The sequence below is a fragment of the Cinclus cinclus genome, chromosome 8 (genome assembly GCF_963662255.1).
Source record: "Cinclus cinclus chromosome 8, bCinCin1.1, whole genome shotgun sequence".
Classification (NCBI taxonomy): Eukaryota; Metazoa; Chordata; class Aves; order Passeriformes; family Cinclidae; genus Cinclus; species Cinclus cinclus.
In genome coordinates, this window is record NC_085053.1 from 25,721,260 (window position 1) to 25,736,747 (window position 15,488).

The 15,488-nt window shown below is 43.7% G+C and overlaps 1 protein-coding gene across 1 annotated transcript in view; it reads right to left on the reverse strand.

The window, feature by feature from the left end:
* Positions 1 to 3,431, reverse strand: part of LRP8 (LDL receptor related protein 8) — a 167,340-nt gene extending 163,909 nt beyond the window's left edge. Inside the window, exons 1-2 of the mRNA XM_062497017.1 lie at positions 3,362 to 3,431; positions 2,380 to 2,499 (exon numbers count right to left, since the gene is read on the reverse strand). Coding sequence (XP_062353001.1) covers positions 2,380 to 2,499; positions 3,362 to 3,431 — 190 coding nt within the window. The remainder of the gene's footprint in view (positions 1 to 2,379; positions 2,500 to 3,361) is intronic.
* Between the last annotated feature and the right edge of the window lie 12,057 nt (positions 3,432 to 15,488).

Here is a 15,488-nt window from a genome sequence, read left to right on the forward strand (position 1 = left end):
TCAAGAAGGGAGAATACACACAAGCAGCAATGAGCTATTACAAATACATTATCAGCTCTGGGAAAAAGAATCATCAAGTAATTACAGAGGTTATCAGGGTCCTTATCAGTACTCACTGCCAGCAGGCTACCTGCATTTTCATTTCCCTCTCCATCACCACTCTGGCATACCGAGTTTTCCAGAACAGTTTTTTCTATTGCAATATGTGAATAAAATAGTTTTTAAATAAATACCTTTTTATTACAGCAGTGATAACAGAGGTAGTATCTAGAAGCAAAAACATGGAATGTATTTTCTCACCCAGTGAGTAGAACATTACATATGCTGAAAAGCAGTATGCACTTTCAAAATAAAACTGTATTCAGAACAATTTAAGTGAGAAAAATGTGCATGACAAGTGCAGTTTTTGTCTTTCAGTGTGCTTGAAGAGGCAACTGCAAAGTCTCTCTATAGATGAACTAAATTAACAGTCCATGAGCAATTTCTGTAGTCTGATCCCCAATCATTAATAAATGCCAAACTCAGAGTAAGGAACATATTTTTACCACCCCCAAACCGAACAACTATAAACCCCCTCTGAAATAAACCTAAATCAGATGCAAATAAGCATTCTAACACAGCACAATCCACACTGAGCTGACGTTTAACGGCATGTTGTTCTACACTCTCTCTCCTTTTGACACAATGCTCACAGGGTTGATTGTAAGGAAAAGGAGAAAATAAAAAAGCAGCCCAGATACTGAACCACTCACTCATGCAGGGCGAGAGCTCAGGACATAAACCTACTCTTCCACGTTGAATGCAGGGTCCAGAATCCATTCAAGATGCTCCTCCAGCCACAGTCCCAACCTCTGAAAAGCAGCTGCAAATGCACTGCCCACAGGTAACCTGCAGCTCACCCAGCCCTCGTACCACAGTGCAGAGAGGTTTTATATAGAAGGCGTCAAGAACACCATTATATACCTGCTTAAAGATTCCCAGTGCTTCCACAGATTAGTGTCTCTCTTGGGAAACACAGACACTTCTGAGAAAACATTCCCAGCTATGGCTACACAAGAGTCCACAGTAGATCTCAGTCACACCCGGTTTCCCCAAATCTTTTGCAATTTGAAACATTCCACATCTAAGTTGCCTCTAAATAATGCCATTATAATTCCTGTAGAAGCTATTTCTATACCGCGATTAATGCCGCTAACTTCCCAGATCATAAAAATAATCATACATTAAGCCAATCAAGTCCTCTGAATAAAAATAGCAACCAGAAATAAATGCTATGGGGCGCTCACAGGAAACGTTTTGTTACAATTTAAGAGTCTGGGAATCCCTGTTCTCCTTAAACTAATCTACTTAGACTTCACTCTGAATATCATCTGACACAGACTTACACATGAAGATGTTAACAGGAAAATCACATATGGAAAAACACATAACCAGTGACCTTTCTTTTCACAATATATTCACTGGGTCTGTGAGCTTTGAAGAGCTCACACACTGAACGCACATTCAACGCCTATTATTCTACAGAGATAATTCAAGAGATGTGGTACCTGCTACAATATTTGCAACTTTGAACTCCAAATTAAAGATATTGCTCTTCAAGATTTAGGCTCTGTAATTTCTTTTACAGATGCTTCTTACACTCCATGGCTGAGACAAATTCTCCCAAGCTATCAGAAGCTGTAAGCAAAATAAGAGCCAACTTACAACAGCACAACCCTACAAAGTATGCAGAGTTTATGGGCTTCCACTGATATGTACCAGGGCCACACCACAGGAGAAGGAACAAGTGCCATTTTTTCAGGATTGGAAGTATAGATCTTGCTCTCTCTTCCCTTACACTATGAAGGAATTACATGGCTGACACTGCCAAGCCAAGCAGCGCTCCTTGTTCATCTGCCATCTCACCCTGACTGCAAACATGTTTAAACACAAGATTCACACCCACCCCACATCTCGTAGGATGGTTACGAGTAAAGCAACGTTTTGCATGAGCACCTGTCACTGGCCCTAAGCACAGGCTCTTCCAGGGTTTAACACCGCTCCCAACTGCCCCGAGGACACACACTGCGCTGTTTCTTTTAGGCGCTCTGAGCAGCGATGTTGCTGGAGGCGAGGTGACTGGCAGAGGGGTGGCAGAGGGATGCCAGGTGACGGCTGCGGCCGGGCTCGCGGTACCGCACGGCGCTCCGGGCGTCCCGGCAGTGAGGAGCCGCTGTCCCGCGGCGCCGCGTCACGGATCTGCTGCTCCCGGCAGCCAATCGGCACCGCGGCCGGGCACGGCGCGACTTCATTCATTCATTCATAAAAAAGAGGCGCAGCGCAGCTGGGAAGCGCGCCCTTCCCGGCCCCCGCCCCGCCGCGCGGGGCACGGATACTCACGGCAATCCGCCTCGTCGCTGTTATCCGAGCAGTCGTCGTCCTCGTCGCATTTCCAGATGGCGGGGATGCACCGCTCGTTCCGGCACTGGAACTGGTCCTCCTCGCACTCCTTGACGGCGCCTGCGAGACACGGGGCCGCGCGTGGGTCAGCGGGGCGTGCTCCCACGGCCGGGCGGCGGGGGCATCCCGGGGCCGCCTCGCCGCCTGGCTTGGCCGCGGACAACCCGGGCAAGGCGCCGGCCGAGGGTGGGGACTGCGGCTGGGCTCGCCGGGGCACAGCGGCTCCGTGCGGGGCTGGGGCTGGGCTTGCCGGAGCACAGCGGTTCGGTGCGGGGCTGGGGGAGACGCGCCTCTCCAGGAGCACGGCGGCGATCCCAAAGCTGCTTTGTGCAGGGATAAAAGGGGCCATTTCCGTGCTTCCCCGCATTGTTTTAACGGCGGAGGGAAAAGGAGCCTGGGAATAGAAGATGGTTAAATCCGAAATACGACAGACAAAGAAAAATTATAAAGCGCAGCGATGCTGGGACTTCCTGCGCATCCGTTACCGGGGCAAAACGCACCGACACCTGAGGACGCGGGGCGGAACACGCACCGGCGGCGTCCCGGGAAAAAGGACCTGATCGAACTAAAGTTGAGGGCGGGGGGAGAACGGAGCAAATCTGCTTTGCAGACTCGGTACCGCGCTGCTCTGATGCTGCACAAATCCCCTATGAAAGGGATTAAAGGTGGCAGCTCCTGTCACCAGCTCTCGGGCTGCGTGCGCCCGCTGAAGAGCGTGCCCGGCCCCCGCAGGTCGCAACCCCCGAGCGTGCCCGGCCTTCCGCAGGTCCCAAACCCCGCGCAGGGCACCGGGGCCAGCGGATACCCACGGCCGCAGAGCCCGGGGTGTCCGGGCCGGCAGCACGCTCGCCCCCTCCCCGGCAGCGCCGAGGCGGGGAGACCCCGGCGCAGAGGGAGAGCGGCCGTGCCGCGCCAGACCCACCTTTGCCGAGGTGCAGCTTGAGCAGCAGCAGCTGGAGGAGCAGCAGCCGGGCGAGCGCTGGCCGGCACATGGTGCTCGCTCGCTCGCTCCCTCCCTCCCTCCCTCGGTGGCAGCGCGCCGTGTGCGGGGTGCGCGCAGCCGGCGCGCTGCTCGCTGCCCGCCCCGTGCCGACTGCGGCCGGCGCCGCCCCCGCCCCGCCGCGCCGCTGCCGTGACGCGCCCCGCTGGGCGGGCCCCGCTCGGCTCGGCCCCGGAGAGCGCGGCCGCCGCCGGCATCCCGCCTCCGGGAGGAGCGCCGGGGGGGACACCTGCGGGACGCGGTCCCCGGCGGCCCGCGGGCACCGAAAGGAAGCCCCGCGCATGGCACGGCCGCTCTCGTCATCCCGGAGCTCTCGCTGGGATAGGCGGGCCTGGACCCTGCTGGACCTGACCGGGTCAAGCCCTCACGTCCTGAGCTTCCCTCGGTGGGCCCTGCGAAAATGACAGACTCAGTCATGATATTAATTTTATTAAGCCGATTAAGCACGCGGACTCCTTTAAATGGCCTCGAGGCACAAATTATGTGCTCTCCTCATTACTTCGGGTCTCCCACTGAGGGATTTCATTATGGCCGTACTGATGTGGTCATCTCCACTTAATTGTATTAAAATTAGTGAAACGAGTACCGGCTATACTAAAGGTGGGCACCTCCCTTCGTAGGGACTGCTTACCGTTTCTACTGCCTAAGCACATGTGGTCCGATGAGTAATGACAAATGGTTTCCAAGCTTTCAGGGGCCTCATTTATCACTCCATTTGCACGGTGCAGATGAGAAAGCAGTTTGCTGTCTCTAATTAACACCGCAGCCTTGTTCATAAAGTCAGGATTAACAGTATTCCAGTAATCACATTATGAGAAGATATTTTTAAGAGTAACTTGAATCTAACTTAGCAACAGAATTAACATGATTATATGTGGAGTGTCATTTTAAAAAAAATAAAACCAAGCACTAATTTTACATCTACCAATGTAACAAAGCTTTTCAGTTCCAAAGCCTGAAATGCCATTAACTTAAGACCTGGGCTACCATTTAAAAATGCACCTGTGTCTTTAACAAAAATTTTGCAAGTCATTAGTCAGCAGTGTCACTAATGCGTTTGAATCATGTGAAGAGAAGAGCTAATCATTGAGCTATTCCACTAGCAGCTTATAGAGTATTAACAATTTATTCAAGCCTGTTTGAACAATTTTTAGCATGAGAAATGTAGTGCATGTTTGTGTTTGCTGCATCAATGTGATAGATTACAATAATTGCTTAAAGCAAATGAGGTATTTATAATACATTAGGTCAAATTTCTCTTTTTAAAATGTGTCAAAACACAAATTCACAAAGCTACTGTAATTCATGGCCTCATTCTTCTCTTCTGTAAGTCAGTTTATTAGTTTAAATTGGAAGTAGCTCCAAAGGCAATAATGAAGCTATCTGGTACAAAACAGGTGTGAGTGTGTAGAGCATCAGTCACAGCAATGATCTGCTCTGATTCCTACTGGGATTTTGTTTCATTAAAAAAAACAACCAAACAGGTATTTTGGCCAGAATGCCTCACATAGGAAACATTACTAATGAGATTTTTTTGAGTGAGCTTCTCTGGTGACACCTGAGCAGCAGCAATTCAAGAGCCTTCACTGACCAGCCGTTGTAGGGGCTACTGGTAGCCTAGTACCATCTTGTGGACATATGTGTCTCCGAGGAATTGCAGAGGCAAGAAGGAAACTGGAGGTGCTGTAGGAGAAGTAGATTGGGCAAAGGAAGCCATTTGGTATGAAAGAGAAATTAAATATAAGTTCACCCATTATGTTCCAGTAGTTAAGAATGTTAATTTACCTTTTAATTTAGCTTTGTGGTTTATTGCTTCTAGTTGGTCACACCCCACTGCACATTAAACAACAAGTCACAGGTCAGACACCCACTAACAGAGCAAGGGGTGTACATCAAAACAGTGGAATTTTCTTTCTAAGGAGCTTCATGAGCCAGCTCTCTGTTGTTTCTCATCCATAACATTCCTTTGATCTATTTTACAAATTATTTTTATAGCTTGATTTTTTTTTTACTTAACACAGAACCCACACCTTTTTTCCATATTTACATTTTTCAATGATTGGTCCCTTACATCCATATATTTCTCATGCTAGCTACGTCTTATACATCAGACAAGTCTCTTCAGTGTCAGGATGAATAACTGACCCCCTGCATCCTGGATTTTCTGCTGTCTTGTATTCATACACCAGGTTCTTTACTCCCCCAGGTGTGCAGAAATGCACCCTCCCAGTCACAGAGTGGGAATTGAATCATTCAGGAGCATGTGAAAAGTGATGCACCAAAATCATTTTAGTGGAAGTCCCTCTGGTGTTTCCAGCTTTTGCCCACCGTGTGTACACTTTTCCTTGTTTTGCAGAACACCACTACACATGTTCAGACCAGAAGTCCATCTTGAACAATGTGGTCCAGGCATTTGCACCTGGGTACAGTGTGTGTGCAATGCTCAGGAGTATTTCAGTATCCACAGAGCTGCTGTGCAAGGTGAGGTGACCCAATGCCATCCACACTGACTTAGAGAAAGGCACCACATTTCACCTCATTTGACACTAGGAGCCTGAGTGATGGTGCCAAGTCAGAGAAGAGTCCCTGCTTTTTTACTCACACTCACTGCTGGGAATTTCAAGAAGCTGTGCACCTCCCCTTCCGTGTGACCTCTACTGGAGAACAGCCCCCACTGAAGAGAGCTCTCAGGAATGGAATAATGATGGGTGCTTCATTCATTTATTAATAAAATCTTTGCTAAATACAAAAAAAAAGTATGACAGACTGTGAGGGAAGAGAAACAGCAGGAAAACTGGGAAACTCTTCAAGCCATAGGGACCAAGTTCCTGAGATATTTGTACTACTTCCCCCTCATCTCCCTTTCCCCCAAAACAATTTAATATCCTTCTACAATATATTTCTTTCTTTCAAATGTACATTTTTTAAGTATTAAAAAACCTGTTCTCCTCTATTTGTATAGCCTTTGAAAATATACCCTGTTCATTAGGCTGACTTTTGCAATCTTCTTTCAACTAGACAATCCTTCAATCCCATCACAGCTTTTAGATATGCTAATGTAACATGTTTTGCAAAAAGATATTTAAATTAAACCTTTTAATTAAAGGTAGCTGAACCAATGCTCTAGCAGCCACATCCCTTAAACTGCCAACTGACGTGTTAGTGCCCACAACACTATTTGCATTTCAATATAAAATTTTCTTGCCAAAACTACTGTGAGTTTTCAGTTATACATAGTATTGTATGTTACATTTAAAACTAAAATTTATTTTCTGCTGCTTCTACTGAGGCACAAAACAAACCACAAGCCCACCAGAGCATAAATACCTGTTCATTTCTGATCAAGACTTGTCCTTCAAGATTCTTACACAGCTCCTGCTTTTTACCTGCTGAGTTCAAAATAACCAACAGTTTTCACAACTTTCCTTCCTACTTTTGGGATTTACAAACTACTTTTACTTGTTGGCTGTTTAATAATCTGCTTCAAAATGTTTTACTTGCTGTATTTATCTGTTAAGATGCTTTAGTATTTTGCTTTTGGTAAATGTCTTCAAAATTTGCCCATTTTAAACTGCACAGAAAAGTTTCTTCTACTTTCCCTCTTTTCATAGTTTCCCTAGACTGACTTCCAATTTGCCCATATTAATTTAAGGAAATTCCACTTTTCCACTCTTGTCCAGGTGGTTTGTAGGCATTTTCCCTCACTCATGCATTTGACCACACTCACTGTAGCATCAATGGTCATTAACATTTTACCCTCAAGCCCCTTGGCCATCCTCATCTGTCTCTTTGCAAGGGCAATTTAATGACAGGTGATACTACTTTTCATTTACACAAATCCCTTTTTGCTTGTGTGAAAGCAAGTTAGGGTTCTTAATTCTTTAGTTTGGTTTTTCACAATTTTTTTCCAATTCATATTTTTATTTGTATCTGACTATATGGTGTCTCTTTGATCTCCTTTTTCTATGCTTTTATTTTTGGAACATTTATTGTTTAAAAATGCTTTGTTCAATGTCTTCTATAATCTCCTTTGTTTCTTAGCTTAATTTTATTCTCTTTTAACTTCAACTTCCTTACAGAGAACTCCAATCCCCCTAAGTCAGCTGTTTGCTGGTTTGCTTTTCATATTTCTTACTTAAATCCATGCTCTATAGTTCTTTGCCTATTGGAAACTCCTTCCCTTTTCATTTTAGGGATCTTTCACAGCCATCGGGAATTTTCTTTACTTGTTTCTTGTCTACAAGATCAGTTTAACCACCTTAGCATGCTCCAGGTCTTCTAATGATACCCTTATTTTTAGTTAGTTCATGGCCTAATAAAGAAAGGAGGACACAATCAGATTTAAATCAAACTAGAAACCCCATCCGTTTGTCATCCAAGAACTGTCTTTCCTGCAAGCCAGAATCTCTCACTTCTACAGCCATAATTAGTCTTGGTCCTAAAGCCCACTTCTCCTTTATTCACACATATTTGGCTGTATGATACAGCACTGCCACGCTGCTGGCCAAACAAAATCCCAGGGGTACTTCTTGTCCAGGTATGAGACTACAGCATTTAGTGACCAAAGCTTCCACTGAAATGTAAAACAATCAGTAACCACATTTACACACAAACAAATAATGGTCCCTACTTCACACTTGTGGATTATCGTTTTCAGAGAAATTTCTAATTATAACCACTCTCTTAAATTTTACATATAACTGCAACCGTGCTACCCAGGTTAGTGCACTTTAAGTATCACCTCCTGGTTTTCCTCAGCAAACCAACTGCAGCCATTACCCAGCAGCCTGCAGCACTACCCTGGCCATGGAAAAGCAGCTGGGAAAAGCAGCTCCAGGGGAACACAGCTGCCTGGAGAGCACTGCCACATCTCACCACTTCTCCAGTATGGCACAAATCCATCTTCTTGCACTTCATGCTCTTGTTCCTGCCTCTCTATAGCAATTCCTTCAAGGGAGTATGGGGAAGGTAAGAGGTGCTTTGAAGTCCATTGGTAAAGTTTTTATTCAGCTAGAGAGTAGTTAACACAGAACTGCCCTTCCTTCCTGTCCCAAGGTTGAACACACTGCCATAGTAATTTCCCTAGACAAGGATCTCTGAGTGCAACCAAACCTACCACATCTGTAGGGACCTTTTCCATTAATTTTAATGAGTATAAGAATGAAGGTCCTAAGGAGAGAAAACAGTGAGGATTAGGTGTCTGGAAAGATCTTTTGCATGCCAGAGGAGCACTCCTATAGGCTGCTCTGCCCTTTGCTTTTGTACAGTGACTAATAACTATGAAAGCTAACAAAATTGCAGACTTGAGGCCACAGTTTGTAACAAGTACAGTGGGATTTTTTCAAGAGGTCTCACTTCAAACTGTTCATCCTATTACTACTAACAAAGGAATCATGCATTGGAGTAAAACTGAAGTTGACAGTGTCTTGTGTAGCTCTGCAGTGCCCATATACCAGTGCTGTAAAGCAGGAGATTAGTACTACAGGCTGCTGTTTGCTCTGTGCCTCCCAAAGGGCTTAGATACAAACAGGGAGAAACAAGGAGCAGGACCAAGACTGGATTAGATTTTCTTTCCTGTTAAAAAAATCCTGCTAGCTAGATGCTTGCTCTTTTTTTCTCCCACAGCTTATTTGTTCTGTGCTGCAAAGTGGTGTTTTGTGTGTGGATGGCAGAAGAGGAGACAACGTCTGGTTCTGTGAGGTGCCTAATTCCCTCAGCTCCCAGAAGCCCTCTGGAAAGCTCTAAGCATCTTGAAGGCTCACAGACAAATCATTTTAGCATTAATTACAACATCAATGAGCAAATAATACCCAAATGGGAATTTAGGATGATATCTGTGTGGAGTGTTTCTCATTATTTTGGTATGGATTCTGTATGACAGCAGAACACTTTAAAACCCATCTTGCTTTCAAGCTTGTGCTGGATCTATTGCCTTTGTGCTAAAGCAGTGGACGCAGTTTGTCATCCAATTTGTGAATTCTTATAGCTGCTTGACAAGGATGTCTTTCTTTATGAAGGAATGTGAACCCAGCAGTACTTGTTTTCCTTTTTAAAGTGAAAACTCATTAAAAGCAAAATTTTGAAGGTTGGATTCTGAATGTTTTTTTCTTGCTTTCTCTTTCAATTCACTTGCCTGTATTTAATAATCTTTTTAAGCTATCCTATTAGATATTGCCATCTCATCACTTTCAATTCTTGAATGATGAGAGACGGAATGGAGATTTGAGCATTACCAAAATGTATGAGCTTGGTTAGAGGAAAATTTTTTTGTTTTTCAGAGTGGATAAAATTTAAATTATCTTTTAAAATCCCCCCCAAAAGAGGAAGGGAGAACGGGAAGAAAAGGGAAACACCAGACGATCTATTTTCAGGATAGAAAAATAATCCAATTATCATCTTGCAAATGTAGGCCCAATTCCAAATATGTCCTCACTTTCCATGGTGATTTGCTTAGCCAATGCTACTTCTGGGAATGTCTATGTATGGCTTCACTAGAGACACTGGAATCATGCAATGTAACCTTATTCCCATACGTTTGAGAAGAGTCATCAGTGTAACTGAGTTGTGAAAAACTTGTTTTATTGAAGCTGAGAAACCTTTTCTCACAAATGTCAGGACAGAGCTCAGGCCATGTGTAGAATCCATGTCTGTGTGAGTTACAGACTTAACTCTGGCACTCCCAGAGCCACAGCTCTTTTCAACAGTTTCAGAAAACAGGTCTTTTCAGATTCCCTGCCTGTTACACCACGTTGAAACAACAACAGTTGATGGATCAATCCTTGTGGCATTTTGTCATATCCCATAAAGCATCCAGTGATAGATGCACTTCAGACTAACATGTCCTAGTGATGAATTTCTAGAGGCATAAAACAGCTCTCCTATTACCCTATCCAGTACACCCTTCAAAATATCACCCCATCCCCAATTCTTTCACCAAAGGCAAAGGTTTCTCTCAGATCCACAGATGTTAAGTTCTAACCAGATGGATCAAGATAGAAAGGCCACAGGCATATACATACTTGTAGTCTAAACTAACCCACCAATTCAGCTGGTCCTGGATTTGTGCCTCCTTGGGCTCCTGCCCTGCCTTCTCCTCTGGCTCTGGTGAAGCCCAGTAGTGATGTGTTGGTATGTCTGCTCAGCTCCTGTCAGACTTGCACTGTTTGAACTTCCACAACCATTTTCCACAGCACTTCAAAGCATTGTAATTTTTCCTCTTGAGGCTCCTGCTCATATCACAGAATATCCTGGGCTAGAAGGGACCCACAAGAATCACTGAGTCCAACTCCGAAGTGAATGGCCCACAGGGATTGACCCCATGACCTTGGCATTATCTGCACCCTGCTCTGACCAACCAAGCTAATCTATTGTCTCAGAAAGACCTGGTTTACCTTTAATTTCCACCTTAGGAAGCTTAAACATGTCCAAACTAATGTCAGAACTCCTATTTGTTTAAGTAACTTCTCTGTTGCAATGCAACCTGTGACAGTAGTAGGATTGCTGGATACTTGCTCACTGGTCCTGAAAGTCTGGTCTTGGTACTTGCACAGGACACCAAAATTCCCAGGAGAGCAACACCAGGCCAGCACAAAGCACTGGAGGAGAGCTCTGAAGGGCTGCAGCCAACGTCACAAACCTGCACAGCTGGAATTTTCTTTCCCCTGGAAAATGATAAATCCTGTGGCCAGATTGAGTTAAGAAAACTGATTTAGAGGGCTAGACTCAAATCATGGGCACACTCACCTACTAAGGGCTAACAGGGGCTCCCAAACACCACAAGTTTGTGTAGTTTACCTGAAGCTTGATTTGGGATGTAGATAATTTCTTACTATCTCAAAGCAAGCACTGGAGAAATTCAGATATTTCCACCCAAATGTTTGGGATCTGTTTTTATTTAATACTAACCAACCATGTGGGCCCAAAAAACATGGCATAGTGTTTCGTATCTCATAATTCAGTGTAGAGTAACACCTGCTTTCAGTCCAAAAGTTAAACTTTGATTCAGCAAATTACCCAGCCACCACAAAGGCACAGAGGGAAGTAAGAACCACCTCCCTTTGTACAGGTTCACAATCTTATCTTTGCCTTGCCAAAACAAAATCAATAGAACAAAACACCAAGGTTTGGGCCTTTTGTTAATCATTTGACACCCAAAGTCTATAAATTCATTTCCCTATTTCATTCCTTTATTTATCCTGCTGCTCAGAAAGTCTCAAAAGGACAATGAAAATTGGCCTGACTCCGGCTCTCCCAGTCAAATAAAGCTGGCAAGGACATGGAGTTACACTTAGCCGCCCACCCACACAATTTTAGCTTCCCAGCCATCAAAGGACAATCAAAACTGCATTTTCCTGACTGTCAGTTTCTCTGTGCATTTTTTAGAGCACAGATGTAATAGGTTTTACAGGGAGTCCCTTTGATTCATGCCAGCCTTGCACATTCTCATTCTGCCCCTAATCTCTCCTTTGTGGCACGCGGGCTTGGAGCGGTGGGCATGGATCCCAGCGGACACTGATTACCATCCAAATTCCCTTTTGGAAATTATCCCATCTGGCAACGGCAGAACCCAAGGCTTCGACCGTCAGCCATTGTTCTTCTGCAAAATGAGCAGATTCGACTTTATTGCAGATTAAACATTTGCTGTATTTTATGTTTAAAGCTAATCTCAAGTTCTATGTCAAAACACAGGAGCTTTCTCTGCTGACCCTCCTGTGAGGTTTTTTATTTTAGGGCTGAAAAAAATTAAGCAATCCAAGTAATTTTTTTTTTTTTCAGCATATGTATAAAGAATTGTTCCCCAAGCCTAAACTTTGCACGTCAAGTTTCATCTGGAAGCAGATTCATTTTTAGAGCTCAGTTATCAGCTGTGCAAACAGGCCATTATTCATGTTCATCTTGGGTCTGACAGCATTATTGGCCTCTCAAAAATTTGCTAGACCAGGAAAATTTATGCAGGAGAGAGGGAAGAAAAATGAGGCAGAGCTGAAGAGTCCCATGAAAGACAAGCAACAACGCTGTAGCTCCTACCCACAAGCTGAGGGCAGCGCAGGAATCTCCTGTTGCGCACTGTCCACAGCGAGGTGTGTGCGGGATCCTCAGGGAGCTCTGTCCCCATCTGTGCCACACGTGCAGCACGCAGATGCTTGGGTGGCTCTGTGCTCCACTGCAGAGGTGACAGAGGTGGCTCATGGGCCACGGCGCTGCCTGGCAATGACCGAGTGTGCAAGTAATGGGGCACTGCACAAAACCCAGTGGGAAGCCCTATTCCCCATCAGCTGAACTGACCCTCTTCCCATTCAGCCCATCCAGCAGATCTGATGCATGGATGGTGATAGATCTCATTTCACAATTCAACTCTCCCCAAAACAGCCAAAGTGCACAAACTCAACCCTGAGAGAGTGTCCATCACATTTCTCGCAGCGGTCCTCACAATATACATGTTTTATGGATAAACGCAGCTATTCCTAAAGAGGCTAATCTGTAAAACTACATAGTCCAAATTTTAAAAAATCAAATATTACTGTGCCTTATATGCCTGTGTTATGATCTACATATCCTAGATTTGCGAATTAAATTGTAACAAATGGCATCAATCTTCTCTTGTAGATATTCTTAAGAGTTTAGTAATCTAAGGTTACTTATCTTTCTGAAACACACAAAGAAATCTGGTAATATAAATTCAAAGGCTAATTCCCTGAACAAACAGAAATTTAGTAAAGTTAAGGTCTTTCTGGTTTTACCTGTAGTGAGAGGTGGTATTTTCCTGGATTTTATTACATCAGCATTTCAAAATATGAAAATTATTTCCAAATCAATCTTAAGAACCTGAAAGCATTGTGTAATGAGTCTGCAAACCAAAAGTAATCTTTTGACTTTTGTGCAGCAACATTAGTAAGTATTTAATGATATTTTTTAAGACAGACAATCCTGGTATCCTTACCATTAACACTTGCATTAGTTACAGTCCTGATGTAGAAGTTTGTCTTTCTAGGTATCTTAAGCAAGTCTTTTGTCAGTGTCCTTATTAAAAATGCAGAAATGTAGTATCATCCCTTATCAAAAATTAAACCAGCATGGTTGGCACCTTTATAAAATTTTTATATTGCCATTGTTTCATGTTAAGTTAAAGCTCCCTAATTTGCTTTAGACATCTCTGGGAATTCATCCATCTCCAAAGGAAGCTGAAAGGGCAGGACAGTGCTCCTGTCATTAAATGGAAGAGTAAACAATTGAGATATAACACCAGGGTGGTTTGGGCTGTTTTTTTTTAACCAGGTGCACAAGGATTCAGATGTAAAAGACGCCAATACTTAAGAATTTATCATGAAATAAGACAGTGTCTGGTTCCTGCACAGTAGAATGGGAGCTTGTCAGTAGATTAAAAGTAATGATTACTCCTGAAAAAGGCCAAGAAGCAAAATTTAAGTGGAATGGTAGCCTTTCTTTAGCTATTGCTGTGAGCAATAGGAGCTTATTGCTTAATGACCCTGAGGCTGTTCATGGCTTTTGTCAAATCCCAAATTCTCTGTCTCCTCTTAAGGGGGAGATTAGACTGGCCATCATCTTCTGGCACCTTTCTGTGTCCTCAGCACTTATATTTATCTAGGCAGCAGCAAACTTGATATAAATCCATCCTCACAACGACTGTGAGCAACCTGAACACCTCTTGTGATTCTCTCTCATCCCACCCAGATCTCGATACACAGCATTGCTGTCTCACACGTAGAGTCTCCTTCAAATCCTATTGGTATTGTCCAGTATTCCTTTATCAAACCTACTTATGAAACCAGGGAATTCCTCCTCAGCACCTGGAGGCCAACCAGACTGGGATAATTACACATTTTTCCTTTTCCACATATAAACAAGCTTGGTGGCTCTGACCAGTCTGGCATCTCCAGTTGCTGCTGTTGTGAGGTGCATGAGCCACTACCCTGTTCCTAAATAACAGTGGTACAACAAGAAAACTGAAGTCACCTACCCTGCTCACCAATTTCCATGATGGAATTCTGTTCTCACCATATAAATAAAATTTATCATGTGAAATACCTGCACCAGGATCCCTCTTTATTTTCTTTCTGAATTTCAGACAAAGTAGTCCACATATTTCAGAGAGCTAAAGCAGGGAGAATGAATTGTTCCCCCACATAAAAGAACAGAATAACCTTAGAACCATTTAACTGAAAAGACTTCAGAGTCTTCAGATCTTGAAATAGGGACTTCAAATGAGTTAAAAACCATGGCACTTATTTACTGCACACAAAAACTCTGCTATGCTTACATTATAAAGGCTGCTAATCAAGCACACAAAATAGTGTGGTTGCCTGTGAAACAGTAATTCATGTGCTTAGTGCACGGGCACCACGATAGCACTGTAAATGACACTGTCACATATGCTGGTTTCCATAAGGCCCTTGCCTCATTCAGTGTGCAGAATGAACAATGTTCAACTAATGTGTAGTTTTCAATAGTTTATTTTCCCTTCATTATTCACTCTCACCAAGCATTATTTATTGCACGCTATTCAGATTCTGCTTTGAAAACAGAATTATTCATTTCTTCATAGGCTTTTCTGCGGTGCTTATCAGAACAGTGTGAATGCTTCAGACATCAATGCATACGTTTTTATAAACTTTCTGGGGTGTTAAAGTTACAGGTTTCGCCATTTTTACAATACATGAACTGAAGTATCAGCTAAACATAGGTACCTAACACAAGCTGTTAAAAACCTGAGTTTTCACACTATTATACAGCACTTCAAATATTCAAGATTAAGATCACAGTGGCCTCAGCTGGAACCGTGACTGCTCAACAAGTTACACAGTTTACAACCCTGGGATCCTAGCTGTGTAACACAAAACCAGAAAAACCCACAAGTAGAAAACAGCCTTGAAAAGTTTCATTTGATGTGAATAGGATGCTGAGAATCAAGAGATCTCTGACACATTTGGAGATAAAACCCATTTCTCTGCTATTCACTTGCCATTAGAAAAAGCCATCACAAACCCATCATTTTGCCTTCTGCAGGTCCTTAAAGAAGGGTCCTCACTGG